We start from the raw sequence: 25,452 nt of genomic DNA on the forward strand, positions 1-25,452 counted from the left end.
GATTAATGAAGCTTTACTGTGATTCTCCCATCCTTTTGTGCCTGGTTTGTTTTTTGTTTTTTTTAAGCTAATGGGAATTGAGCATTTTATTGACATTATTTTTTTTATTTGGCCAATTTCAAACATTATTCGTTGGTTACAAAAATCATTTTCTATTCCTCCCTCCCCTCCCATAGCCAACTTGCAGTTCCATTGGGTATTGCATGTGTTCTTGATCAGAACCCATTTACACATTGTTGGTGTTTGCACTAGGATGTTCAGTTAGAGTCTACATCCCCAATCATATTCCCTTTGACCCATGCTATTAAGCAGTTGTTTTTCTTTGGTGTTTTTACCACCCCAGTTTTTCCTCTGAATGTAGATAGTGTTTTTTCTCCTATAACCCTCCAGGTTGTTCAGGATCAATGCATTACCACTAATGGAGGAGTCCATTACATTCAATTGTACCACAGTGTATCAGTCTCTGTGTGCAATGTACTCCTGGTTCTGCTTCTCTCACTCTGCTTCAATTTCTGGAGTTCTTTCCAGTTCACATGGAATCCCTCCAGTTCATTATTCCTTTGAGCACAATAGTATTCCATCACCAACATATACCACAATTTGTTCAGCCATTCCCCAATTGAAAGGCATCCCCTCATTTTCCAATTTTTGGCTACCACAAAGAGCGCTGCTATGAATATTTTTGCACATGTCTTTTTCCTTATTATTTCTTTGGGGTACAAACCCAGCAGTGCTATGGCTGGATCAAAGGGCAGACAGTCTTTTATCAACCTTTGGACATAGTTCCAAATTGCCCTCCAGAATGGTTGGATCAATTCACAACTCCACCAACAATAAATTAATATCCCAACTTTGCCACATCCCCTCCAGCATTCATTACTTTCCCTTGCTGTCATGTTAGCCAATCTGCTAGGTGTGAGGTGATACCTCAGAGTTGTTTTGATTTGCATCTCTCTGATTATCGGAGATTTAGAAAACGTTTTCATGTGCTTATTAATGGTTTTGATTCCTTTGACTGAGAATTGCCTATTCATGTTGTGCCTGGTATTTTTAAAGAATTTTTTCTAAGAATAATTTCCTGCTCATAGTGCCTGGTAATTTCTTGCAGCCAGGAGATACATCCTTTGTAGCCTTTTCCATATGGTCCTTGTAGGTGTCTTGATTAGGGGCATTTTTAAAGCACTATCTGTCATCAGAATACAAAAGTAAAACACTTTTTAAAGCTTTCCCCTTTCCTCTAGAAAAATAACCAGTATTTCCACAATAAACCACAAAGAAATGAAAGTAATTGTTTGCATACCCCTCTATCTTAGCTCTCTGAGATCGCTCAGTGTTTGGATTAATTCTGGAACAGCTAGTCTTAAATATGGCCCTCACCGATATTCAGAATTAGTCTTTAGTTCTCTTGGGTTCCTTGAGAAAGCAGAATTAGGGCTCTTATTATTATTTGGCTTAGCTAATTTAATATGGGAAGTATCTAGACTCATCTTAGCTGATCTCTTCTTCTCTTTTCTTCCTCTCCCACCCCCAAAAGCAACAACGTCGAGATCGGGAACAGAGAAAGCTACAGGAGAAGAAGGAGCAGCAACGAATGGAGGACATGCAAGCCTTTCGAAGGGAGGAAGAACGGCGTCAGGCAGAACGAGAACAGGTACTGTCTCCCTACATACACATCTATGCATATCCCCCCTCTCTGGCTTCTGCTGTCCATTTCCCCTGCTCCCCAGACCTCCCCTGTTTCCCCTCCCCCTCTCCTCCCAGATTCTTCTGTCTTTTTTCTAGCTTCACTATCTCTTTCTTTCTCTGTGTGTTCTTTCCCACCACCCCCTACCCCCTTATCCTTGACTCCCTCGTCTTTCCCTGTCTCTGTTTCTTTTCCCAAATTACCTACCTCTTCCTGGCCCATCCATTCTGACCCCTTCTACCTGTTTACTTTCTTCTTCTCCCCTCTTCCTATTTCCTTGCCATCTCCATCACATTTCCCTACTTTACTATCCTATTTCCCTCCACACACATATCCTCTCTCCTCTGTATTCTTTTTCTCCTCTCCTGTCCCTCCACCTCTTGTTCCCCCTCTCTTCTCTCCCCTGCTCGTTTCCCTGCCCCCCCCCATCCCCACCCTACCCCCCAGGAGTATATCCGACATAAATTGGAAGAAGAGCAGCGACAGCTTGAGATCCTTCAGCAACAGCTGCTCCAGGAACAGGCCCTACTGCTGGTAATGGGGTCCTTCATTCACTACCTAATTTCCTTTTGGGAAGGGGGTGGGGTGGACTTTAGGCCGCCTTTGCTTAGAGTAGGAAATGGGGACAGGGAAAGGTTCCAGTGAAACCATAGGGTGAACAACCTCTAAGCATTTGGAAAGAAGAGAAGCCTGTGTTCTCCAGCCTCATATGGACATCCCCAATTCACTAGTCCTTCAGTACTGAATATCCTTTTTTCTTCCCCCACCATTGTACCAGGAATACAAGCGAAAGCAGCTAGAGGAACAGCGACAGTCAGAGAGACTTCAGAGACAGCTGCAGCAGGAACATGCCTACCTCAAGTCCCTGCAGCAGCAGCAGCTCCAGAAACAGCAACAGCCACCAGCAGCAGGAGACAAAAAACCCCTTTACCACTATAGCCGGGGTATTAATCCTGCTGACAAACCAGCCTGGGCCCGAGAGGTATTCTCCTAAACTCCTACTCTGACTGGTCCTCAAGGAGCAACCTCCTGGGGTCTTACCCATAGCTCTATAAAACCTCTGGCGTCTAATGAAAGGCCTGAGGAAGTTGTGGAAAGGAGCCAGGAACTAAAGAAAAGGGACAGAACAGTGGGAAAGGGATGAGGAGGAGAAGACTAGGGTTCTGTAATTTTAAAACAAAGGGGAAAATAGAGATTCTGACACCTTCCCCAAACCACATCCTCACAGGTAGAAGAGAGGACAAGAATGAACAAACAACAGAACTCACCCTTGGCCAAGTCTAAGCCAAACAGCACAGGACCAGATCCCAGTCCTCCACAAGTCCCTGTTGGGGCCCCTGGGCCCCTTTCCCCAACTCCACCCATGCAAAGGCCTGTGGAGCCCCAGGAAGGACCACATAAGGTAAGTCCTCTTTCTCCGACTCTCTGAATGTCTGTCTGTCTCTCACTCACAAACACACACACACACATACACATGCGCGCACACAAGCACAACAGAGATAGGTAAGTTCATAAGAAGACATATTAAATCTACCTACACATATGTAGACATTTCTACATGCCTGTTTTTCTGACCTTATCATTTTTTTTACATATAATACCATCAGAAGAATAATTCAAAGGGGAAAGATATTCCAGATAGAAACTAGAGCTCCTTCCCTTCTTGACTGGTTGAAGTATAGATAAATCACAAATGTATATCCCCTCAACCCCCTTTTCCTGCAGAGCCTTCTTGCACACCGGGTCCCACTGAAGCCATATGCAGCACCTGTGCCCCGTTCTCAATCCCTACAAGATCAGCCAACGAGAAACCTGGCTGCCTTCCCTGCTGCTCATGATCCTGATCCCACTGTCCCCCCACCCACTGCTATTCCTGCCTCTCGTGGAGCCATTATCCGACAAAATTCAGACCCCACTTCTGAAGGTCCTGCCCCTACACCAGCCCCCCCACCTTGGAATCGAATGGACAGTGAGGCCCCTCCTAAGGTAAGTAAGTTTCTTAGGAAAGAGAATAAAGGAATGACAAGAAGAGATGGATGGGGGAGCTAAGAAATGACTAGAGTACAGGAAAGGAAAAAGGGAAGAAAAATGAAAGATGGAAGAGAGATCCTAAGGAAGGATACACAGAGATTAATTCAACTTAGCCTCCATCCCCTTCTTTGTCATTTCTTACCATTCTTCAGGTGCCCCAAAGGACCTCATCCATTGCCATTGCCCTTAACACCAGTGGAGCTGGAAGTTCACGACCAGCACAAGCTGTCTGTGCTAGGTAATGGCCATGCTAGAATGGGATAGGGGATGGGATATAGAAGATCTACTATCCCCCACCTGGGGGTGGAGGAACCCTAGCCTGACCATCTCAGCCTCCCCCCACCCCCAGCCACCCCTGTGCTCCCTTCACAGACCTCGCAGCAACTCCGCCTGGCAAATCTACCTGCAAACTCAGGCAGAGGGGGTGACCCCCAGGCCTCCAGGGCCCCCCACTCAACCCCCCAGTCCACCCAGCACCAGTAGGTAATGGAGTTGTCCCTCACCCCTCCCTACATGGTAATGATTACCCCTGCTATGGTGCTGGTTCCCTGAGCTATGATAATTCCATAAACTAAGGTAAGGGAAGATTGACTCACTCCATCCTCTCCTGACCCCTCATCTGCCATAGCAATCCAGACCTTCGAAGGAGTGAGCCAGGCTGGGAACGTGGAGACAGCCTCCTCCAGTCTCATGGACACCTACCACAGGCTGGCTCACTGGAGCGAAACCGAGTAGGAGGTGAGGCCCCTAAACTAAAAGGAATTGATGGAGAGGAAAGAAGGGGTTGGGGTCATTGTGGGAGTAAAGCACAGCTGTTGAGATGACAGTCAAGGGGATTAAAAGTAATGGCTATCTTCTCCATTGCCATCAAGGTTTTATGTGCTAGACACTATGTAGCAAAAACCTGGGCCCTACTCTTAAGTAATTTTCTAGGCTGAGGCAGATCTAGACAAAGAGCTATGAGAATGAGGTCCTGTATTATCCACAGTGGAGCTAGGAAGGTCTAGTAATTGGGGAGCCTATTTCAACCAGAGCATGTTGAGGTGATTAAGAGCCAACAGGGAGTCATGGAATAAGTAACTGTTCCACCATCACTCTTTCCTTCCTCTCCATTCTCATCTCTAGCATCCTCCAAGTTGGACAACTCTCCTATATTGTCCCCAGGGAACAAAGTCAGACCTGATGACCATCGATCTAGGCCTGGCCGGCCTGCAGTGAGTAATCTCATTGGCAACTTGATGATGTAACTTCCCCTGCCCCAGGACTTGAGGTTTCAACATGAGATCTGCCAACTCTCTTGGGGCAGGGATATGAACTTTCAGTATTGAAGTTGGGAGAGCAGAACTGGGAATGGAAATCAGAGGGTTTTTCCTACATCACTAACATCTTTTAATCTCTCTCCTATTTTTTCTGGCTGCCTTTCTTTCCCGATGGTTCCCCTCAGAGCTATAAGCGAGCAATTGGCGAGGTTAGTGCAAGAGATATGTGATGGACAGGCATGTGGGATCCCACTGTTTCCTACCTTTAGTACCTTTCTAATCTTGGAGACCAGCACTCCCTGCCCAACCTCAAATTCTCCTCTTTCCAATTCAGGATTTTGTGCTGCTAAAGGAGCGGATGGCAGATGAGACCCCCCGACCACCTAAGAAAGCCATGGACTATTCATCATCTAGTGAGGAGGTGGAGAGCAGTGATGATGATGAAGAGGAGGAAGGAGATGGAGACCACTCTGAAGAGAGCAGGGAATGCTCTGGAATTCGGTACAGAAGTATTATCTTTAGGGAGGGCAACTGTATAGAATCAGAAAAAATCATGGAAGGGATAGAAGGAAACCTCATCAAGTGGCTAGGTTAAGGGAAGAACAAAGGTACAAGGGATACAATTCTAGAAGAGGGATTATCTTCCCCATTTCATAAGTGTAATGAACACTGCCTCCAAAATCAGTTAATTACTTTTTTTGAATAACTTTAGCATATAAGTCTTGTCACATGGTCCTCATCACACATTACCCTGAAATGGAATTACTTGTGAGCATCTTTCTCTTGCTAGACTGGAGATTCCTTGAAGGTAGAAACTGGCCTAATCTCCACTGGGTGGGCATTTATTAGTGCCTGCTTTGTACAGTGCTGTAGAAAAATAGATAGGACACAGGCCATTGGTTTCAGGGAGCTTACCATAGAATTATGTATAATGGGAATGAAGAAGACACGGACCACAAATAATTGTGATTTAAACTGTGTGAGGAATAGTTCCAAATGCTTTAAAAAAAAAAAACCTGGGATGGGAAGGGTTCCTAGAGGAGCATTGAAATTGAATCTTGAGCTTGAGCTTGAGTTTAAACAAAGAAAGGGTCTCTATAGAGCAGAGGTAAGGAGGGAGTGCATTTTGGGGGTGGAGTCTATGAGTGCAAAGGCACAGAAATAGGAGATGAAGTGTGTTAAGGGAGAAAGCCACAGAAGAGGGAATAATGTCCAAGGAATCTGGAAAGATAGGTTGGGACCAGGTCATGTAGGGCTGTGCTTAAGGAAAACTGCTTTGGCAGTAGTGTGTAAGATGGACTGGAATGGTGAGAAGCTCAAGGATGGAAGGCCAATGAAGAGGCTATATAATCTAGTTGAGAAGTGAGTTCAGTGAATGAAGAAGATAAAAGAGATGTTTTGAATGTAAAAATAGCAAGATGAGACAATTTTCTGGATATGTGTGGAGTGAAAGACAAAGTCAGAGAGGGAATATCCAAGATATTGCTAAGGTTATGAACTCTAGAGACTGGAAAGATGGTGGTACTATCAATGAAAAGGAGGAAGTGGAAGGGTTTCAGGAAGAATCTGAGTTCCTTTTGTGGTATGTTGAGTTTAAGATGTTTCTGGGACCTCCAGTTTGAAATGTCCATTAGGTAATTGGTATTGTAGACTGAAACTCATGGTAGAGACTTAGGGTTAAACCACAGGAGTTGATGAGGTTGTTGTGACAGAGAATGTAAAAAGAGAAGAGGACATAGGACAAACAGAGCCTTGAGAAGGAGGCTGAAAAGGAGTGGGCAGACAAGTAGAGTGTTGTCATAAAAACTCCTTAAGGAAAAAATATCAATATCTTTAGTAGGTAACATTATCAAATGACACAGGTTGAGAAAAGGCTCAGATTTGGCAATTTAGAGAGAGTATCTTTGGAGACCACAGTTTCTGTTGAGTAATGAAGCCGAAAGCCAGGTTGAGAACCACTAAGTGAGAGACAAGTAAGCAGAGACACCAAATATAGACAGCTTTTTCTGGAAGTTTGGCTGAGATAGGGAGGAGAGACATAATAGCTTGAAGGGCTGGTAAGATCTAGTAAAGGTTTTTAAGGATGAGAAGACTTGGGCTTCTTTGAGGCGGTAAGAAGGGTACCAGTAGATAGGAACAAAAGAGAAAAAAATGGGGGGGTCTGCTTTTTTGAAGAAGACAGGAACGGGTGGAACAGAAGATACTTGGAAAAGGATTAACTTTGACAGAGAGGGCGAATCTGGAAGACAAGGAAGAGTGAGAACCTATTTCCAGAGATAGAGGAGGGACAGAAAGGTATCTATTCCAAATAAAGAAGATTGCAGGGACTAAGCCATGAAGATAGAATTTAAGAATCTCAGGAGCAACATGGCATGAGGCTGAAAGTGAAATCCAGATTATAGAAGGGACTTAGAAGCTAGGACAGAGAGTTTATTAATTATTAATGAGGCAATTGGAGAGGATTTTGAACAGGCAGTTGTGATCAGAGGAGTGGGTTAGGAAGATAGCTAGCTCATGAAGGATAGATTGTAAAAAAGACAGAGCTAGAGATGGGAACAACAATGAGCAGACAGTGATAGAGGCCAGGTGTGGTCTGAACAAAGAGAGTTAAAAATGGGAGTGGAAAGGAGAAGACAGATATGAGAGAGAGTAAAAAATTGTTGTTGACTTCTTTTGTTTTTACATCAACTACATTTTCCAGTGTTTCCCTCTCCCTCCCAGAATATCATGCCTTTTAACAAAAAAATTTTAAATACTTAAAAACAGTTCAGCAAAAATAACCAACATATAAGCCAAATCCAGTATTATCTGTAATATTCCACACCTATAGCTCCCTACCTCAGCAAAGAGAAGAGAAAGATATATTCTTTTATCTCTCCTTTGAGACCAAGCTTGGGCATCATAATTTTACTGTATTTTTGTGTAGGAAATATTTCAAAGATCAAGTCAGTAGAATTTATAAACTGATTGAGTATGTGGAACAAGGGAGAGGAAATTGTTAAAGATAACACTGAGAAATTGCTCATTGGCTCTGGGAGGGGGGAAGAAGGAGGGAAGGGAAAGAAAATTAATTAAATGAAAAATGAAAAAAAAAAGATAACACTGAGGTTAGGAGTTTAGATGACAAGGACCATCAAAAATAAAAAAAGAGGGGCATATGAAAGGAGAAATTCAGTGTGAAACATACATATGAAATTATTAGTACTTTTGCCTCCAAGAGGAGATCCCTGAGCACACACTTGTTTACATGAGCCCTACAGAGTAGTCAGAGGTAGAGACAGATTTAAGAGTTTTTGACAGAGCCATGTTTATAGAATTAATAATAATAATGGAAGCCATATTTATAGCCTGCACTCATTGTCCCTCAGTGTTTGTGGTATGAGTGATGCTGGGATTTTAAATGTAAAATGCTTCTTTCAGAAAGAACTTGTGAGGTGGATGGGACTAGAATGGACACCCTTCACCTCACTTTTTTCCTCCAACAGTGATGGAGACACAGATAGTGTGAGCACCATGGTTGTCCATGATGTCGAGGAGTTGTCTGGGACCCAAACCCCCTATGGGGGAGGTACCATGGTGGTCCAGCGGGTGAGTTCTCCTCCTACCCAATGCTTACCCAATTCACTTTCTGGCTAAGCTGGTACTGATGCTTCTCCTTCCTGCAGACTCCTGAAGAGGAGCAAGGACTGCTACATACTGACAGCAATGGCTACACTAACCTGCCTGATGTGGTCCAGCCTAGCCATTCACCCACTGAGAGTGGCAAAGGCCAGGGCTCTCCAGCTAAAGATGGAAGCAGTGATGTATGTGGAACAGGGAAGGGAGATTATGAAGGGGCCAAGGAGTGGAAAAACTATTTTGAAACACAGAACATAGAAAGGGGTGAGAGAAGTCTGGAATGGGAGAGAAAATCTGGGAAATCCAAATCTGGAGAGAGGGGACATTTGGCAAGGGTTATGGAATGTTGGGGTAGAGATCCTGAGCAGAAGTCTGTAGAAGTGAGATTCCTGCTTGTCCAAATGTGGCCCATATTATCCTGTCTCCACAGTACCAATCTCGTGGCCTGGTGAAGGCCCCAGGCAAGAGCTCCTTCACTATGTTTGTGGATCTGGGGATTTACCAGCCAGGAGGCAGTGGGGATACTATCCCCATTACAGGTGAGAATAGTAAGAACATGATCATCCCTGGAGAGAAACTTATTGTCAATCATTTTTCAGTTGTGTCTGATTCTTCGTGATCCCATTAGAGGTTTTCTTCTCAAAGATACTGATTTGCCATTTCCTGTTCCAGCTCATTTTACAGATGATGAAACTAGGGAAAGCAGAGTTAAGGGACTTTCCCAGGGACACTATATTTCCCAGGCACAGCTAATAAGTGTCTAAACTAGATTTGAAGTCAGGAAGGTGAATCTTCTTGACTCCAGATTCAGTGCTCTATCCACTGTGCCACCTGACTGCCCTGGGGAAAAATTGTCTTGAGACACTGGAAAGTCATTTTGACATTATTCTAGGAAGTGAGAAGTAGAGAAAGGATTTTTTTTTTTTACCCATATCATTCTTTTATACTAAAGCATTTTTGTCACTGTCAAGAGAAGGCTAATGTAATCTGGACTAAATATGCTTGGGTCCAGAACAAAAGATCTTTAGGGATGCAGTATGGTACAGTAGGAGAAGCAATTTTCCTTTTTTTCCTCATAGGTAAATTTAGGGGGTTGTATAGTATACACAGTAACAATTATATGACAATTAACTATAAAGGATCCACAAAACAAAGTCCCAAGTTAACCCCAAGGGACTCATGATTTAAAAATGCTATCCAAAGCCAAAGAAGGAACTTTTGGAATCTGATTGAAAATCAAAGCATGCCATCTTTCACTTTATTTCCTTCATGAATGTTTTATTGTTTATGTAATATGTATCTTCTGTCACAGCATGGGGAATATGGAAATATGTACATTTACCACCTGGGGAGTAGAGGGAAGGAAAGGAGAGAATCTGAATCACAGTGTCAGAATAACAATTGTAAAAAAATTGTTTCTACATGTAATTAAAAAATAAAAACTAAGAGGGTTGTAGTTGCTAAATTCCAGGTTCCTTACAAGTCTATTTAAATCTATGGTCCTGTTTGGGGTCTTATGGTCCTTACCAACCTCTTCTTTCCCTGCAGCCTTGGTGGGTAGAGAGGGTGGGCGGCTGGAACAGTTGCAGTATGAGGTTCGAAAAGGCTCTGTGGTCAATGTGAATCCCACTAACACTCGGCCCCACAGCGACACCCCTGAAATTCGAAAGTACAAGAAAAGATTTAACTCAGAGATACTTTGTGCTGCCCTCTGGGGTAAGTATAACTGGGAAGATGCTAGACCCAAACTGGAGAAATCTCTGTGTCCTTGGTAGGGAAGTGAATGGGTTCGTGTATTTATTTATTTATTTATTTGGAAATTTTATTTAATTATATGATTTAGAATATTTTTTCATGGTTACAAGACTCATGTTCTTTCCTTCCCCTCCCTCTACCCCTCTCCTATATCTGATGCACAATTCCACTGGGTTTAACATGTGTCATTGATCTAGACCTATTTCTATATTATTAATATTTGCACTAGGGTGATCTTTTAGAGTCTACTTTCCCAGTCATATATCCCGATCAACCCATGTGATCAAGCTAAAGGTTCATTTATTAATGGAGCAGAGAAATGAATCCAAATAATGATGTCTTTGCCTCATTAATTAGATTGGCCAAAAATAGGGAAAGTGATTCCTGGGGTATTGGTCCCAAGTTAGAAGCAGAGGGAAACAAAGGTCCTAATTGCCCCGCTGCACCTCCCCCCCTCCCCCCACTGGGTTATATGGGTTTTTTGTGCTTCAGGTGTGAACCTGCTGGTGGGCACAGAAAATGGGTTGATGTTGCTAGATCGAAGTGGGCAGGGAAAAGTATATGGGCTCATTGGGCGAAGACGTTTCCAGCAAATGGATGTTCTGGAAGGACTTAATCTGCTCATCACCATCTCAGGTATTGATGGGGGTAGATTGGAGAGAAATCTGGGAGAAAGGGCTAGAAGTGATGGTATCTTCAAGACTGTGAATTTAAGCTAAAGAAAGAATTAAACTCACTCATTAAATCCCAATATTGGAAGGGTGAGGGGGAAGGATGATAGAATTGGGAGAGAGGAACAGAAGGAAGTGGAATTAATTCATCAACTTTAGTAACACTGGCACAGATGGGGGCAGGGCTTGAAGGAGTCGAGCTCCTAAAAAGGGTATATTTCACATCACCATCAGGGAAAAGGAACAAGCTTCGGGTTTACTACCTGTCCTGGCTCCGGAACAAGATCCTACACAATGACCCAGAGGTGGAAAAGAAACAGGGATGGACCACTGTGGGGGACATGGAGGGCTGTGGGCACTACCGAGTTGGTGAGAGGGAAATTACACTGGGCATTATAAGGGACAGCAGAGGGTAGATATTACCATTTCACCAGTGGGAAGATATGGGGATACACAGGAAGTAAACACTATACTATTGGAGGGGGTGAAATATAGGGGGTTAACGCTACCTAGCATGTGATGAGCATTTCACTCTAAGCTCAAGACCTGGGAGGGTTTGAGGCAGGAACACTGGGGAAGTATTCGAAGGAGAGCTAGGAAGGTGTGTACCCACATGGCTGTTCCCTTCTCATATAACTTTCCTCAGTGAAATATGAGCGCATTAAGTTCCTGGTAATTGCCCTGAAGAACTCAGTGGAGGTGTATGCTTGGGCCCCCAAGCCCTACCATAAATTCATGGCTTTCAAGGTAACACTACCAGGCACTTCCCTTCTGCTCCTCCAAGTCCCATATTCTCACTTTGAATCCCCCATTCCCTCCCCAATTTTTCTTTTACAGGGCTTTTACTTTCCCTTTCTACTCCCCATATTTTCCATCTCCACCACCTCAATATTGTTCTCAATTGTCCACCCCCATCCCTCTTGCCTCTTAGTCCCAGGCCCATTTCATCTTCCACATCTTCCCAGCCCCAGCCCCTTTCTCATCCCACATCCACTCCTTGCCCTGAACTGCCCTGTCCCCTTCAGTCCTTTGCCGACCTCCCTCACCGGCCACTGCTGGTTGACCTGACGGTGGAGGAGGGGCAGCGGCTCAAGGTCATCTATGGCTCTAGCGCTGGCTTCCATGCTGTTGATGTGGACTCAGGGAACAGCTATGATATCTACATCCCTGTACATGTGAGCTCATGAGTCTTTAAAAGTATAGGGGCTGGGGAAGAAGCTGAATTAGGATTTGGATTTAATTACTTCTTAATCCTCTATAGATCCAGAGCCAGATAACCCCCCATGCCATCATCTTCCTTCCAAATGCTGAAGGCATGGAGATGCTTCTTTGCTATGAGGATGAGGGTGTGTATGTTAACACCTATGGCCGGATCATCAAGGATGTGGTGCTGCAGTGGGGAGAAATGCCTACTTCTGTAGGTAGGAGCCTTCTCAGAACTTGTCCCAGTCTACAGCTCCTTCATTCTCTCTCTCTAGAACTATATGACCCTTTTCTTAGAAGTTTCTTTTCCTGAAATATCTCAGGGAAATAGGAATAGGGGCCCTAGAATAGAAGGGTTTGTATGTAAAATGGGATCAGGCCACTCCAATTTCTTTGACTTCCTCTTTCCTTCCTGGAAGCCTACATCTGCTCCAACCAGATCATGGGCTGGGGTGAGAAGGCCATTGAGATCCGTTCCGTGGAAACAGGGCACTTGGATGGGGTCTTCATGCATAAGCGAGCACAGAGACTCAAATTCCTGTGTGAGAGGAATGACAAGGTGAGACTCTCTTAGACTTCTCGGGCACCCACAGATATCACTGACTACCCTCTTATCCCCACATGATAGAATAATATCCGACCAGACCTATGTTCAGTGCTTCTAGGGAAAACCATAGGTGGGTCACTTCTTCAGTGATTTCATGAAGATGAGTTCTGTTCTGATAGCCTACCAACTACCACAAGAGAGAGCTTTAGCCTCAGCCTTCTCTGACTCCCTTTTGTAAACCCAGAGGATCCAGCTCTTTTGCCCCCCACCTCCCCACCCCCACTGCTAGGCAAACGAGACCCTTTCACAAGATCTCACTGAAAGCCCTGTTTCTCCTACATTTCAGCAACACATATAACCACTATCATCCTCAATCCATCCATTTTCTCTATTTCCCCAACCTGCAGGTGTTCTTTGCCTCAGTTCGCTCTGGAGGCAGCAGCCAAGTTTACTTCATGACTCTGAACCGTAACTGCATCATGAACTGGTGATGGGGGCCCTAGGCTGAATCGGGGTAGTGGGGTATATATATCCACTTTGGACATAATCCCCTTTGACTCCCCCAACAACAAAAAAGCCAGGCTTCCCAGGCCTCTCCCTATACCCACCCTGGGCTTTTGCTTTTATTAGTTTGATTCACTGGAGCCTGCTGGGAACATGACCTATGACCCCTGAAGCTTTTGTGATCATGTGACCTCCCCTTTCCCCTCTTAAAATGTTCTCTTAAAAAAACTGTGCCTGCCCACCCTCCCACCCCATCCCCACTTCTGGGTAGAGGTACAGTTCCCTCCCACCAGAAATTATTTGGGAACCAGCTCCTTCTCTCTGTCTCCCCCACCAAAGAAGAAAGTGCTTGGGGAAGCCTCCCTTTATTCTGCTGCTGCTGTCTAGGGCAGAGTCCCAGGGCCCCTTTTTTTGCACGCCAGGGGGACTGACTCCCCCAATGAATGTACCAGACCCTGGGGGGTGGCATAGAGACCCGAAGGTGGGGTCACCAGTCACTCCAGGGGAAGGGGGGGATGGTCCATGGGGACCATTTCCTCATCACTCTCTGAAAGCACTTTAATCATTCCCCCCCCTCACCTCCAGGAAATGGGGAGGGGGGCTGCCAGCCAAAATATTCCCCCCCTTTCTAATCTTATCCCTCTTTTCCTCTCCTCCAATGCTCTTCCTTGATGGGGGGGCCATGGGGCTGGCTACTGCTCTCATCTACCCACTATCCCCACCTTGCTTGCATTTGTATATAGTGTGAGCAGCAAGTAGCCCCCTTCACCCAATTCCCTGCCCCTAATCTCAATGTAGTGGCCTTGGAAACCTCATTTGTTAATAAAGACAGAATTCAACCAAATTCGTTACCCATTGCTTTTTTTTTTTGCCCAGGGAACCCAGCACAAGAATTACAACTACAAAGATATATATGTTCAGCAGTTAAATCAGTAATAAAAAGGAGGTGGTCAGAGTAGACCCCAAGATGAATGAATCAAGAACCCAGGAATATGTGTATGGGATAGGGAGATATCAGAGAGAAGAGGAAGGGGCTTCCATCATTTATGGGAAGTGAAATGGATAGGGGTGGGGATCCTTACCCATACTTCTTTCACTTTCTCCTAGGAGGCTCTAATTACTCTTTCTCTACCTCTAACCTCTGCTGACCAGCTATCAGACCTATTAGACTCCCTCATGGCCTCATAGCTAGGTAAAGGGCAGAGCTCCTGTCTCACAGCTATTTTCTAGTTTTCATCCCTTAGGAGCCACAGGCTCCCTTCCTCAGAAGCCCCTTTGATCTCAGTGCCACTTCCTGTCTCTGACTCAAGCTGAGTAAAGATTCCCCTCCCTTTAGGAACATGGAGAATGCCAAGAAACACAAATCCCAAGTCCAAGTAGAATACAGAGGACAGTTTCCTGAATTGTGTTGCTCATAAACAGAGCTAAACCGTACTCTGGTTGCCTAATTCCTATCAGAAGCAGTTGACTGGAATGGAAAGTCCCAACTGGGAGTTGGGACTAAGGTTCTAGGTACAATGAAAATGTTCCGTGACCCTAAGCAATCCATTCTAGCATTGACATTTGTGGTTCTAAGACAATAGATTCAATGTAATTAGAGAACAAAAGGTAACCAGGTGTCAGTGTGGTTTGTGAGGTTCCAGATTCTGAAGAAGGGTGGCATTCTCCCTTTTGCCACTCATTCACCACTCATGTTGCCAGGGGGAAAGAGCTTGAGGGTTTCAGTTCTTGCAATTTAAGTTCCCTAAGCCAAAGCTTTGGAAAGTAGGGTGGCTTCCAAGACACCCAAGGCTGGGAGGTAAAACACCACAAGACAACACAGTTCAAGAGGATAACTAGCAGAAACAAGCTTTATTGGGGGATGGGGAAGAATATGATATGAGGCCATGAGGGAGGATGGTCTACTGTATTTCCGGCAAAGGAGAGCCAAAGCCAGTATTGCACACATAACGGTTTTTTAGAGGGTTGTTTAGGTCAATAAGATGGTCTATTTTTTGGTGGGGGGGAGGGAACTGGGAGACTGGGCTTGGGATTCAGGTCAAGGTTAGGTGGTACAATGGATAGTATGAAATGTGGAATTGGGAAAACAAATGTTCAAATCCTGGCTCAGACATGTACAACCTAGGTAACCCTGGACAAGTCCCTTAACCTCTCTGTGCCTCTGTTTACTTATCTTTAAAATGGAGTTTAAATCCCTATTTCATAAGGTTGTCATGAGGATCAAGTGAGCTGACATGTAAAGTGCTTTGCAAACACTACATAAGTACTAGCTGTTACTATTATTATGGTGTTAAAAGGAAGATTCCTGGGAAGGGAAATGTGGGAGTTCTCCTTTCCACTTGGGCCTTACTGACTGGTCGCTGAAGATCTGGTTTCAGGATGGGACTAGCCAAGAAGAGGCAAGATGGAGTGGATTCTTGGATTACAGGTATCCTGGTCCAAAGGATGGTCTACATACAAGGGGGGAAGGGCAATTCGGGTACTCGGTTCAAGTAACCCCCAAGAAAGATAATGCCTGTGCCAAACCCAAAGAGCACCAAGGCTGCCCAGAAGCAGATGTTGTCCAAGGCCTTTCCCACGAGGACCCAGCTGGAAACTTCCTGAAGAAAGGGATCACAGGCATTGAGTCCGGTCTTCCAGAACCCACACTCAGCCAAGTAACCCAGAAAAGCTTAAAGCAAGCATAGGCCCACTGCCTATCTGCTGTTCCTCTCACTAGACACATACCATTGGGGGTGGAAGACTTTTTTTCTTACTGTCCCCCACATCTGAATCTCCTCATTTATGGCTTCCTTTAAGCTAGTTACATCTCCTGCAAGAAACTTGTCAGCCTTTTTTTTTTTAAACCCTTACATTCTGTCTTAGGAGTGCTAAGGGTAGGCAATGGCAGTTAAGTGACTTACCTAGAGTCACACAGCTAGTAAATGTCTGAGGCCACATTTGAACTCAAGACCTCTCATCTCTGGGCCTGGCTGTCTCTCCAGTGTTGCCAACCTTCATGCTAGAGCCTTCCCTCATTATTATTTACAATTCATCCCATGACATTTCCAGAAATTGACTGTGAGCTCTTTGAGGACAGATTGGCTTTTGCCCTTCTTTTTGTATCACCTCCGTGCTTAGCCCAGTACCTGGCTCATAGCAGATGCTTAATAAATGTTGACTTGGTCCTAACTCTTCCCTACCTCCCCAGAGTCTTCCTGTTCCCGCATGCTTTCTGCCAAGAAGTTCACCGAGTCTACACAGCAACGAATCTCTGACGCGGCAGTTCCCAGACTCTGACACAGCGCAGCAGTGGAAGAGGCTGAGAGAGGGAGGAGAAGGGGCCATTTCGGACCCCTCCAAACTCGCACCTCTCCCACATCCCTCGACCTCTAATAACCCTGTCACCTGGCCCTGGCCCATGCCGATGTCTCTGCCCCTCAAACAGCAGCTCACTCCGGGGCTTCCTCAGGATCAGCTCCTCTGCACGGAGCAAAATTCCCAGGGAGGAAGCCCTGCGTTGGGAAGAGCCAGCTCCCTGCGCCGGTGGAGATGGCATAGAACCCAAAAGCCCTGGCAGCAGCTCTAAGAAAACCTGGGGAAAGGGGGATCCGCGGAATTCCTTTACTCCATCCCATATATTTTACCCCTAACCCGCTCCTCTACAAACAACGCCCCATCCCTGTCATCCCCAAAGGCTTACATGACGTAACCGAGGGGACATAACATGCGTGTTTGGCGTCCTTAAGGATACGTTGAGAACGATGACACAATTCATGACAATCAGTGCGGCTACCACCATGACGAAAATGAGATACCTGAGATAAGAGGGAGGGGGTGGAGATAGTATGGGCAGACTTTTTGTCTTGAACCCAAGGCAAGGAGAGGGGGAGAAGGATGGTGACGTCACCATCCTGCCCCGCCCCAATACGTTAGTTTGCGACTAAATTAGAACCCCTTTCCGCCAACTCGATACCAAGAACTTGAAACAACTTTCTGAAAGCCACCTGCCAGGTGGGACAGATCTACGTCACTAACACCGTCAGGTGCCCTCTTTCTTCCCTCACAATGCAGTGCTCTTCTGTTTCGGGATAGGCTACTAAGTGATAGTTCAGAAGTTGGGAATTTTGGGAATTTCTACCCACCTGTTCCTTAAGGACTTGGCAGGCCCATTTCCTAGCAGCTTCTACCACGTGAGAATCGCAGAATTCCCTTACATCCCCGCGCAAAGGAACACCTTACCTATGAAAGTGTCCTCAGGTTCCCTGGACACTCTGCTATGGGTCTATCACTACCACAGCTCCACGGAGGTGAGCTACTCCTTCAGGAGCCCAGCCCGGGAGGGGGCTTTCTTTGGCCCCTTTGCCCTCCCATGGTCTTTCTGTGACCCCCTCCATTACCTTGTTTCTTTCCTTGCCCCCAAGTTCCTCTCTCCGTCTGCTAGTGAACCTCTAACTAAATGCCACAGCACTATCCCAGTAAACCCCCGAGTTAACTGAGAGGTTTGTATTCGATGACGTCCAAGATTCCTTCCATCTCTAATATCCTGTTTTAGGGTTTATTTAGCGGTGGAATGATTTTATGATATGCGGTTGGCATTCAATTCTGAAATTAATCCTCTAACCTCCTTCCCCTAAAGACACTCTGGGTGATTGCTCCTCTTATCTCAACACCAGGTGGCCCTCCAGCCCCCACTTATATGCTCCCTGGAGTTGGCCTTGTCGGCAGCCCATGAATATTTGGAGATCGGGCTAGAGAAACTGAAGCCTCGGGGGCCTGGAGACCAGAACAGGGAGGCAGGGGAGCTGCCAGAGCGGGAAGGAGTAAAGACAGAGGCACACAGCTTCCCAACCACTCCAGAAGCTTCCCTGGGGCTGGTCCTGAGAGAGGCTGTGGGAAGTGCTTTGAGCTTTGGAACTACCTTGATGCAGGTGAGGAAATGGGGAGGAAAAGGAGAGGTTGTCTGGTCCAAAAGAAGACTTGATCTTGGGACTGTGTGGAAGGGGTCCCGGAATTTATTCTGAATCCTACCCTTATTCTCAGATCTCAGCCCTATGGCTAAAGCTGGAGATTCGGCGCCTCTGTGGCTGCAGTGGCCCAGGCCACAACCAGAGCTTGGGGAACCCCGGGCGCGCGCTGTCCCGCTTGGCGTTGGCTGCAGGGCGGGGCGTGAAGGAGGTGGGAACCTTGGCCAAAACTAGCGCGCAGCTCCTCCTCAATGGGGCATGGTTCTGTCTGCCTGGACGCAACGTGGATGCCTACAGCCCCAGAAAGAAGGCTTCGCCCCTATGGCCTTGGCCCTTTGGCTGGGGTGGCGAGAAACGCGTGAGTTAGGATTCGACTGCGGGGGGGGTGGGGACGTGGGGGAGGATATGATACCGGGGAGAAGCAGCAACTTTTGAGAGCGAGGTGGAGGCATGACTGAAAAGGGGCAAAGGGATCCCGGCCGGAAATACTCAGTTAGCCACTCCTTTAGCAGGAACCCTCCGGAGGACTCGAGATGAAATAGAGGTGGTGAAACCTATCTGGGCAACTGTAGATCCACCACCGACGCAAATAAAGCTGGGAGGAAAGCAGCCTCCAAACTTTTCTCTCACTGCTAGCTCCTCCTCACTGGGCTTGGCCTTTCCCGCCCTCTGACCTCACCACCCCCACCCCCCTTTCCTCCTGATTCAATTCTCTCCCAACCCGAGACAGCTGTTCTCTCTTTAGCCCAGCTTTCCTCTGTGCTCATCTTTTCATTTCCCGCCTCCCCTCCCCCTTTCCGCTGGTCTCTGTCCCTTCCGCCTGACCTCTTTTCCCTAGGCTTAGATCCAGTCTCTTGTCCTACTTACCTCCCCAAAAGGGGGACACTCAGAGAAGTCTCTGGAATTTTCGTGGCCACAAGGAACAGAAAAACGGTCTGGGCCAGGAGGACCGAGATGGAGACTGTGCACTTCTGCCCGCCGGCTGAAGGGAAGGTTGCCCTGTGAATTCTGGTTCTGCTCTAACCACTACACCCCCACCGACCACCGCCGCCCCATCCCACCCCCCCTTAGCCAAGGGATTGCTGGGGCGTCTCCAGCAGTGGGAGAGAATTTATGTGCAGCCTTGGAAATGGAGCTACCTCTACCTTCCCTTGGCCCCGTTACCCTGAGCCGGCAGGAAGTAGACTAGCAGTACAAGGCTTGAGATGAGAACACAGGGCACGATGATATTGATGATGTAGAAAAGGGGCTTCCTGCGGATAATAAGGGTATAGATGATTTCCATGTTCCCAGGGGCATCCACGGAGCGGTCTTCGTGGTACCAGATTTGCCCAGAACAGAAATCGATTGCCCACTCGCCATTCTCTGTGGATTAGAGATGAATGAGACTTCCTTTATTTGCTGAACGTCTGTGGCCACCTAGATCACATATATGCCTTAACATATGCCAGGGGTAGCCGTCCAGGGAATCCAGACAGACTGAAACCCAGATGGTGCCCCTCAGCTGGAAGCCTTGTTTGGGGGTAGAGGGATAAGAGACCAGTGTTTGGGGAAAGTATTAAAGGATAAAACATGTGCAAAAAAGAAGTAGGCCTATAACAGTGGGGGGGAGAGTGGGGAGGAGCACTAACCTGAGAATCAGGAGCCCAGAGTTCTGTAAAATGGGGAATTATGATAGTATTACACAGCATTTTCCAGGGTGGTTGTGGGAGAAGGTATTTTGTAAATCTAAAACTGATATTAAATTGGGTTTAACAGAGCTTTTTAAAACTATGAGTTGGTAAAAAAAATACAGGCAAATTATAGTAATATTTCTTTGTTATGGGAGAGATCTTGTACTGGGTAGGCCATTAATGTATGTTGATTTATCTTAGTGGCCCTAAACCTTCTCAAGCCTCGAATTCAGCTCCCTCCCCACCTCCCTTGGGCAGTATACTCTACTGAGAAAAGAAAGATAATCATTCCCTGTGAGCTCCTTTATACTCTACCACTCAAAACTTCTTGACTCTTCCTTCTGTTTTTTTCCTCTTTTATTCTACTCTGGGGGGGGGGGGGGCTGACTTTTCTTCTTGATCTCTACTTTTACCAAGTATTCCAAACTCCTCCTGCAGTGACCCTAATACTCCCTCAAGCTCCAAAAACATGGATATCCCTTCATTTTCACAAATTCTCAGAAAAAGTTGTCTTATTGAATCCAGTCCTTTCTTTTTATTTTTTAATTTTCTCTTTTACAATGATCTTGACAAACATCAGCAAACATGAAACCCAAAAAAGTACAAATGGTTTCCAATACCATTGTAAAACTGTGAATTTCTATTATACAGTCTTTTTTAATGTATATTAAGGTTAACACTAGAACCCTAGAATCCTGCTTATTTGTCTCCTTTTTAAACTTCCTCCTTCTTTCTTCTATATTTTAAATGTTTAATTGATATTATTTCTTTCCCTTTTTTGCATCTTTCCAGCCTTACTTCCAACCCTCACCATCAAATGAAACTGTTCTTTTCCAAATTATGATCTCTTAACAATGGCCTTTTCTCCATCTTTATCTTTCTTGTTCTAGAACATTTGACATTTTCCATCACCCTCTTCTTCTCGACATCACTTTCTTGTTTTTTCTCCTACCAATATAACTACTTCTCAGACTTCTTTGGTGGATAATTGGCTATGTCCCACTCTTATCTTCTTTCTGTACCCCATCTCAGTGACTTATCTGTGGGTTTAATGTCATCTCCAAGCAGATAACTCTCAAATCCAGCCCTATTTTTATTTCTAAATTCCAGTCTACCTGGAAGATATCTTCAATAAGAAGTCCCATGGGCAAGGTGGTACAGAAGAAAGCAGCAGATTTGGAATCAGAGAAGATAAGTTCAAGTCCTGGTACTGCCACCTGTATGATGTGAATCTTAAAATTTCTCAGACTTGTGAATCTTAAAAATTCTCATACTCTACCTTAGAACATTTGGTTAAGGCTATTCCCCATTTTAAACAATGAAGGTACTTGATCAGGAATGTGAGAACTCTAACATTACTCCACCCATACTTAAGCATACTTTAGGGGAAGATAAAGTTGTAAAACTCCTTACTGAACAATGAAAAGTATTTAACTCATACTTATAGTAAGGCAAAAGCCCTTAAGCTAGGTCTATTTTTAGATCTAATACAAAAGGGTGCTAAGTGCCTATGAAGGTCAAATTAATCACTAAAAGGTCAGGCAACTTGCAAACTTGCAAGGGACAAGCTTAACAAAAGAGGTGTGAAGTTTTAGTCTACCCAGAGAAGTTGAGAACTAAAAAAGATGTAAATTAAGAATGGTCAGTCCTGTGAAAACATCTACTCTGACTGGTAGATGTGAAAACTTAGGGGAGGTGACATAGGAGAAAATTCTCTTTAAAAGGAGGTCAGAAAGGCCTCTGAAGTGAATTGAGCTATGGAGCTAAATTGGAGACTGGTCTCTCTCTCAGTGGCTGAAAGGAGTACAGCTTTGGTAGCTGAGTTGGAGCTCAGACTAGTTGGAGTAGCTGGATCTCTCTGAACACTAGAATCTTGCTTGGGACAAATCTTGTAGTGAATGGATTAAAGACTGACTGGTCTCTCTCTTAAGGTTCAGGCCCTTCATACTATATTTCTCTTATTCTCTCTCCTTTTTCTTAATTCCTTAATTTGTATTAATTAAAATCTCCATAAACCCAGCTGACTTAGGTATTTCATATTTGGGAATTTTTCCCATGGCGACCACTTTATTTTTAATATAAAACCAAGACATTGGTTTTATCTTTACAATTTTGACTATTCAAAGTCTTGAAACCCATATTTTTGCGGTTACAGTTTAAGTCAAACACTTTTTTGTCTGTAATAATGACCTTGGGCAAGTCACCCTCAGGACCTCAGTTTCCTTCTCTGTAAAATATGGGAATTGAATTTGATTACCTCCAAGCTTCATTCCAGAGCTAACTCTAAACTCCTATGTTCAAAGCAGAATTTGTCTTTGTTTCCAAAGCCACCTTTCTCTATTAATGTTGAAGGTCCTGTCCACTTAAGTTCACTATCTTGGCATTATCCTTGACTCTTCATTCTTCATTCTCGCATTTCCAGTCACTTTCTAAGTCTCAGTAATTCTACCTCTACAAGATCACTCACAAAGCCACCACTGTTCAGGCCCTCAACAACTCAGTAATAGTAACATGAAATAATCTTCCCATTGAAGGCTTTCCTCCAATCCGTTTCAACATACAGCTGCCAAAGTGATCTTGGTACTACAATCCTCAAAGAAGCTTCAGTGTTCCCTCTTTCCTCAAGAAAAAAATACAAACAAAACTTATCTGGTTCCAGCACATTTTTCCAGGTTTATTAAAGGTTGATTTGGCCCCAAAAGGGCTAATTGCTACTCCTCTATAAACACTGGTGACAAAGAGATAAAGTGTGGCACTTGGAGTCAGGAAGACCTGAATTCAAATATAGCCTCCAACACTGAGTGACTGAACAAGTCACTAAACATCTGTCTGCCTCAGTTTCTTCAACTGTAAAAGGAAAGATAATAACAGAACCCACCTTGCAGGGTTGCTGTAAGGATCAAATGACATCTTTGTGATGTGCTTAGCACTAATGCCTGGCACATGGCAGGTGTTTATTAAATTCTCTCTCTGCCCCTTCCTCACAGAAAACATTCCATCTCTAGACTGTGCTTATTTTTAGATTCTGAACTTAGATATACATACTCACAAAGAGTATTTTTAGATGTAGGCAGCTAGGTAGCTCAGGAGATAGAGAGCCAGACCTAGAAATGGGAGGTCCTGGGTACAAATCTACCTTCAGACACTATGTGATTCTGGGCAAGTCACTTAACCCTCATTGCCTAGCCTTTTCCACATTTCTGTCTTGGAGTTGATATAGATTCTAAGACAAGGTAAGGGTTTTCAGATATGTCTTTTTAAAAATAATTACTGATTGTCATACTTGGCTCCACTGTTAGAATGTAAACTCCTTATGAACAAGGATTTTCATTCTTTGTATTTGCATCCCTAGCTTCCATAAATGCTTATTGGTTGAGCGATTTGAATAACATCCCTTGCTCCCATAAAGGAAACCCTTCCATTGCAGCATTTCCTCCTGACTGGCCCCTTAAAAGTCGGAGTCCTGGACTGTTACCTGTATAGGCCTCCTCATCGATCTGTATTTTGTTGACAATCTGACCAGACTCCTCTGAGAAGACGAAAACCACCTCTGCTGAGCTGTACGTCTGAGACCTGAGAAGAGAAGGCTGGAGTTTGTACCCATTCCCTCCCCTTATCTGCAGCCCCCACCCTGGCCTGGTCCTACCCTCCCAGAGCTCACCCCTGCCAAGGGTCCTACCGAAAGACCAGTGAGCAGTTCTGCCAATCAAAGGGGAAATAGGTGACCTCCACTGCACAGGTGCTGCGGTAGATGGCAGGGGGGAGCCAGCTCACAGAGCCGCCCTCATTCACCAGCACATTGGCCTCGTAGGCCACTTCAAACACACCATCTATGCTGTCGGTACAAGGGGACCAAGCATCTGACTGAAGCACACTGCCCCACACCCTGACCCCCTCCCGCCCTCCAGGGCTCCTTCCATAACTGCCACAAGGGATCCCAGAGTTCAGGCTCTCCCTCCCCAAATACTCTCATGATGTCCCCAGTATCCAACTGTCCCTAGGTGCCCCAACCCTCATCTCTCATGTCCAGGTCTCAGCCTTGGGGATATGTGGATTTTGTTGCTGGTCTGACTAGTTCAGAGAAGAATATCATCTGTGCTGCCTTGTATGCCTGAGTCCTGGAGATGGACTGAAGGCACCTCCGTGCCCTGCCACTGTCCAGCCCCCCCCCCCCAATCCTTTTCAGTGACATAGTTAAGACCTTCAGATATCAGGATCACAAGCCTCAAATCCCCTCAGTTTCCACCCCCTTCAGGCTTTCAGGTGTTTTTTTCTAACTTGTTCTCCAGCCCGATGTCAGGAAGCCACACGAGGTTAGCTGGAACTCTCAGAGTTGTGATGCCCCCAAAGTCCTTGCTGCTGTAGTTGAGTCGATAATCATTCCATTCCTGAGAGAGTTGGAGAAAAAGGCTGGGGTAAAAGCTTCCTCTGCCCTACAGCCCCACTCCACCCTCACCCACATATCAATAAATGAGATTAATTTTCCCTTAGAGATGTGAGATGGGGACCACCAAGACCATTGTATACTCCAGCTCTGGGCCCCTTTTCCCCACCAAAGCCCTACTCACAATTCCAATCCAGACACTGGTTGTGAGAGTCTCCTGTTTCTCGTTCTTAGGAGATTGAGATGAGGAATGGTAAAGAGGGAGGAGATTAATAAGAGATAGGAGATGGACTCTGGGCTCACATAAAGGGTTTGGGGGTTAGATGGGGAAGGGGTTTAAAATGGCAGGCAGGAAAAGGGGAGAAGCTGTGTCTCACCAATGAGATAAGGTTGGTCAAGGTGACTTTTAAATTAACAGAGACTTTCTCTTCTGGCCACCTAACTGGCCTCGTGCCAGCATCATAGTTGCTGAAGAGATGATGATAAAGGCGAAGTTCTTCACTCTCTCCCCATCCAAGGCCTGGAAGACAGGAGAGGAAGGTCGTCTGAGGAAAGACCCTGGGCCACTTCCCTACAACTGTTTCATTCTATAGCTTGTGTTTTTTTGTTTGTTTTTGTTTTGTTTTCCTCTTTATTTCTCTGACGCTCTGGTTCTCTCTTAATTTCTGTTTCTGGTTTATCTCTGTCTAATTGTACGTCTTTGTCTCCCTTTCTGTGTCTCTCCTGATTTCTCTCTCTCCATTTCCTCCCTCTGGCTCTGCCTGTTTCTCGATCTGCCTCTCTTCAGGTGTTCATCTTTCAGTTTCTTTCTCTAGCTCTTTATCAGAGTCTACACTATTACTACAGCCTTCATACCCAGAAGCCCTTGAAGAAGCAGTATGCAGAGCACAGTCCCCTCCATCTGTCCTCTGGCTTCTCCAGGTTATTCTGAGCATTGATCAGAGTTAAAAGGAAGGACCATCCTAGCCAGCTTGGGGGGAAGGGTGTTAGTTCCGGCCAGAGCAAGAGGCCTGTTAACATTATCCTATTCCCTGCCTCCTGCCCCCACTCCCATCCCTAGCACCTGCTCTGAACAGTAATGGCTTGGCTGCTGCCAGAGACAGCTATTCTGCCACCCTTCTTACTCCCCTAAATATCCCAGAATCAGACTATAACCTACTAGATAAAGTAGGTATTC

The 25,452-nt window shown here is 45.4% G+C and overlaps 3 protein-coding genes across 14 annotated transcripts in view; 2 read left to right on the forward strand and 1 right to left on the reverse strand.

Moving 5' to 3' along the window:
- MINK1 (misshapen like kinase 1) overlaps nucleotides 1-14,116 on the forward strand; it is a 58,772-nt gene extending 44,656 nt beyond the window's left edge. For 2 of the 9 annotated variants that reach the window (XM_056817686.1, XM_007483241.3), the window contains exons 13-34: nucleotides 1,535-1,651; nucleotides 2,132-2,218; nucleotides 2,463-2,666; nucleotides 2,913-3,086; nucleotides 3,410-3,670; nucleotides 3,868-3,953; nucleotides 4,088-4,198; nucleotides 4,344-4,453; nucleotides 4,841-4,929; nucleotides 5,160-5,183; nucleotides 5,309-5,475; nucleotides 8,460-8,562; nucleotides 8,640-8,777; nucleotides 9,023-9,131; nucleotides 10,141-10,308; nucleotides 10,840-10,983; nucleotides 11,253-11,387; nucleotides 11,665-11,765; nucleotides 12,044-12,193; nucleotides 12,280-12,439; nucleotides 12,641-12,780; nucleotides 13,176-14,116. In XM_056817686.1, the coding sequence (XP_056673664.1) occupies nucleotides 1,535-1,651; nucleotides 2,132-2,218; nucleotides 2,463-2,666; nucleotides 2,913-3,086; nucleotides 3,410-3,670; nucleotides 3,868-3,953; nucleotides 4,088-4,198; nucleotides 4,344-4,453; nucleotides 4,841-4,929; nucleotides 5,160-5,183; nucleotides 5,309-5,475; nucleotides 8,460-8,562; nucleotides 8,640-8,777; nucleotides 9,023-9,131; nucleotides 10,141-10,308; nucleotides 10,840-10,983; nucleotides 11,253-11,387; nucleotides 11,665-11,765; nucleotides 12,044-12,193; nucleotides 12,280-12,439; nucleotides 12,641-12,780; nucleotides 13,176-13,259 (2,862 nt within the window). In that variant the 3' untranslated portion in view covers nucleotides 13,260-14,116. The remainder of the gene's footprint in view (nucleotides 1-1,534; nucleotides 1,652-2,131; nucleotides 2,219-2,462; nucleotides 2,667-2,912; nucleotides 3,087-3,409; nucleotides 3,671-3,867; nucleotides 3,954-4,087; nucleotides 4,199-4,343; nucleotides 4,454-4,840; nucleotides 4,930-5,159; nucleotides 5,184-5,308; nucleotides 5,476-8,459; nucleotides 8,563-8,639; nucleotides 8,778-9,022; nucleotides 9,132-10,140; nucleotides 10,309-10,839; nucleotides 10,984-11,252; nucleotides 11,388-11,664; nucleotides 11,766-12,043; nucleotides 12,194-12,279; nucleotides 12,440-12,640; nucleotides 12,781-13,175) is intronic. The other 7 variants (XM_007483242.3, XM_007483245.3, XM_007483243.3 and 4 more) reach the window with 7 other exon arrangements.
- An 11-nt stretch (nucleotides 14,117-14,127) lies between these two features.
- On the reverse strand, nucleotides 14,128-25,252 carry CHRNE (cholinergic receptor nicotinic epsilon subunit). Of its 3 annotated transcripts, XM_001370915.3 has the most exons (12): nucleotides 25,131-25,252; nucleotides 24,653-24,795; nucleotides 24,460-24,504; nucleotides 24,170-24,279; nucleotides 23,571-23,726; nucleotides 23,367-23,464; nucleotides 19,383-19,583; nucleotides 19,086-19,200; nucleotides 16,955-17,069; nucleotides 16,660-16,846; nucleotides 16,455-16,573; nucleotides 14,128-15,872 (listed from the first exon to the last, which is right to left on the reverse strand). In XM_001370915.3, the coding sequence occupies exons 1-12, from the start codon at nucleotides 25,174-25,176 to the stop codon at nucleotides 15,723-15,725; spliced, it is 1,485 nt and encodes a 494-aa protein (XP_001370952.1). In that variant the 5' UTR covers nucleotides 25,177-25,252; the 3' UTR covers nucleotides 14,128-15,722. The 3 variants fall into 3 exon arrangements, with proteins under 3 accessions (XP_001370952.1, XP_007483301.1, XP_007483302.1); XM_007483239.2 differs by lacking the exon at nucleotides 24,460-24,504; XM_007483240.3 differs by lacking the exon at nucleotides 23,571-23,726.
- On the forward strand, nucleotides 17,118-18,827 carry C2H17orf107 (chromosome 2 C17orf107 homolog). 2 transcript variants are annotated; one of them, XM_007483237.2, is made up of 4 exons: nucleotides 17,118-17,561; nucleotides 17,928-18,182; nucleotides 18,295-18,576; nucleotides 18,728-18,827. In XM_007483237.2, the coding sequence occupies exons 1-4, from the start codon at nucleotides 17,496-17,498 to the stop codon at nucleotides 18,758-18,760; spliced, it is 636 nt and encodes a 211-aa protein (XP_007483299.1). In that variant the 5' UTR covers nucleotides 17,118-17,495; the 3' UTR covers nucleotides 18,761-18,827. The 2 variants fall into 2 exon arrangements, with proteins under 2 accessions (XP_007483299.1, XP_007483300.1); XM_007483238.2 differs by having other exon boundaries at nucleotides 17,123-17,561; nucleotides 18,731-18,827.
- Nucleotides 25,253-25,452: the final 200 nt, after the last annotated feature.

This window comes from Monodelphis domestica, chromosome 2, assembly GCF_027887165.1.
Source record: "Monodelphis domestica isolate mMonDom1 chromosome 2, mMonDom1.pri, whole genome shotgun sequence".
Classification (NCBI taxonomy): domain Eukaryota; kingdom Metazoa; phylum Chordata; class Mammalia; order Didelphimorphia; family Didelphidae; genus Monodelphis; species Monodelphis domestica.